A 2,474-nucleotide genomic window follows, 5' to 3' on the forward strand; every position below is an offset into this window, starting at 1 on the left:
ATGACAATTGTGTACCGCTCGAAAAAAAAGAGGCAAGTCTCCACGTTATACGTTTTAATTATTTTTTTTCGTAATTTTTAGTGGATGGATTTTGCACACTTTTATTTGCAGAGGTTCCCGCTCGAGAAGTGTACTGGGAGGGAAGTCGCATTACCTTGGGTGTTTTCACGCTGTTTCAGGATGAGGGAGACGACTCCAGAGGAGACAAACCTAGCAAGGATACCAAGGACGGTTCTGCGCCGCCAAAACGTGTTCCACTTTCTCTGTAAGTACCCGATGCTATCAATTTTATTTGTCCGTTGGTGGTGAGAATCTATTCCTGTAGCCGTTTGCTGAAAACTGAGAAACGACGCGATGAGACTTGGGTCAAAAAGAAAGGGGAATGGGGGGGGGGGGTCGTCTTTAGCTCGTTAGTAGTAGTAGCAACCTCGCGAAACCTATAGATTCACGCAGATGGGTGTGTGTTCCTCAGAGTCCCAAACAACAACACGTTGAAAGTGCCCATACCCATGGTTGGCGGCAGGCCAATTCGATTGACCGTCCCCCTGCCCACCGTGCCGTGAGTACCGTGGCCGTGGCCGCGAGTGTTGGCCGCTGACGTCGCCCCCTCCCCGGCACTAACTAACTAGTGACCCAGCGCGCCCCCTGCTCGGCGGTGCTGTGCATGCCGCTGCCGGCCGCGCGGCTCCTGCTGCAGGTGTCCCCTATCCCTCTGCGCTCCTGCTGCCCACCCTGCGCTGCTGCTGTGTTTTTGCTGTGTGTTTGACTATTTTTACAGTGAGTTGGAGTGACTAATTGTCGTGACTAATGTAGTTGCCAGTCACACCTAGGGTTGAAAGCCCTGGAAAATTTCAAGAAAATTCCCGAAAAAACTGAAAATTTCAGGGAAAATGGAAAATTTCCCAGACTTTAGAAGTTTTCCGGAAATTTTCGGGAATTTTTCGGAAATTTCCCGGAAAAGTTTGGAAAATTTCAACCCTAGTCACACCCGCCGTACTTGACTCGACCTTAGACCGTGATCAATGCAGCCCCGCCCGCATTTTCGCGCGTGTCGCTCGGTCGGGTAGTGCTGGATTGTCGCAGAAAGCTGATTGAATTCTGTTTGCGCAGGGACCAAGGCAACGTCAGGCGGATGCACACGGCCGTCAAGCTCAACGAGGTGATCGTCAACAAGTCCCACGAGGCCCAGCTCGTCATCATCAACCTCCCAGGACCGCCCAGAGAGACCTCCATCGACAAGGAGGCCAACTGTATCCTTGAAAACAAAAAGTGTGTGTGGATGAGGACAGGGGAAGGGAAGGGGGGGGGGGGGAATCAAAGGGAGGGGAGGGCTAGGGGGCGGGTGCTGTGGGAGGGTAGCAGGTGGTAAGGGCCAATACAACTTCAAGGAGTGGTGGGATGATTTGACTGAAATTGGGGGTAGGTTTAACAGTTTTGTTCCATAAAACATGACATTCATAATCATATCACGCCTTGGGACAAAATTGTATGATTTTCTTGTGCGTCTTTTCTCGTTTGAGCAGGTAAAAATCGTTTCAGAAGATTGTTACAATCTTGTCCGAAGCAAATGATATGCTTAAAAATGTAATGTTCCCTGGGTAAAACTTTTTATGTGTAGTGTGTGCATGTGAGTGCTCTTTTTCGTTTTATTTCCTTAACTCCTGAACAGATATGGAATTCTTGGAAGTGTTGACAGAAGGCCTGGAGAAGGTCCTTATGGTGCGAGGCGGAGGCCGAGAAGTAATCACCATCTACTCATGAGTCATTCTTCGTCTCTTCTTATCTATGTCTGAAGTGATTCATTCCATGGTGATGCTTTCATTTTTTTTAAGAACCTAGTTTGTGATTTTGAATACTCTCACAATAAGCCAAAGAGAATGCATATATATATGTGGGTACTGTGGCAGGGAATATGTGTGGTCAGAACATACAGTATGAAGTAAGGCACTAGACGGGGACCACTGTGGTGCCAGTCTACTGTCAATTGATATCTAAGTTAGAACTGACTCCTTAGTAGTTTCATTTAATTTGGTCACAACTTTTCTGGATGTGTTATGGACGTAGCTCTCTGTTGTGTTCAACACAATTTGCCAAGGCCTAACATAACTGGGCGAGAGGCCCAGCAAATGAAGATGATGCGCCACTGTTGTCACTAGTTTTAGTATACATCAAAAAGCATGCTGTGAAAATGTGACGGGATTAACCCATTACTGATTTATTTTTATCACATCTGATTCATCTAGATAAATTATAGGATATTTTCCTTCCTCTCTTGTGACTGTTGTCATTCATTTCCTTGAGAATTAAGAAATAAGCTCACTTTTCTACTTCGTTTACCGTTAATCTCGATTTTAGAGTAGTGGTTGTTAGGTTTAGTGGATGGTTCTGGACATTCACTTAGCTTTAGTCAGATTTTTACTGTACAGCACTCATTGCTGCCTTCCAGCATTCTTCACTAGAAATCTCTTTAAACT

At 46.2% G+C, this 2,474-nt stretch overlaps 1 protein-coding gene across 3 annotated transcripts in view; it reads left to right on the forward strand.

The window, feature by feature from the left end:
- LOC127750046 (solute carrier family 12 member 4-like) overlaps positions 1–2,273 on the forward strand; it is a 19,087-nt gene extending 16,814 nt beyond the window's left edge. For all 3 annotated transcript variants that reach the window (XM_052270507.1, XM_052270508.1, XM_052270509.1), the window contains 3 exons: positions 180–265; positions 1,111–1,250; positions 1,670–2,273. In XM_052270507.1, coding sequence (XP_052126467.1) covers positions 180–265; positions 1,111–1,250; positions 1,670–1,761 — 318 coding nt within the window. In that variant the 3' untranslated portion in view covers positions 1,762–2,273. The remainder of the gene's footprint in view (positions 1–179; positions 266–1,110; positions 1,251–1,669) is intronic.
- The last annotated feature ends 201 nt before the right edge of the window (positions 2,274–2,474 follow it).

The sequence above is a fragment of the Frankliniella occidentalis genome, unplaced genomic scaffold (assembly GCF_000697945.3).
Source record: "Frankliniella occidentalis isolate FOCC.00 unplaced genomic scaffold, Focc_3.1 Scaffold125, whole genome shotgun sequence".
NCBI lineage: Eukaryota > Metazoa > Arthropoda > Insecta > Thysanoptera > Thripidae > Frankliniella > Frankliniella occidentalis.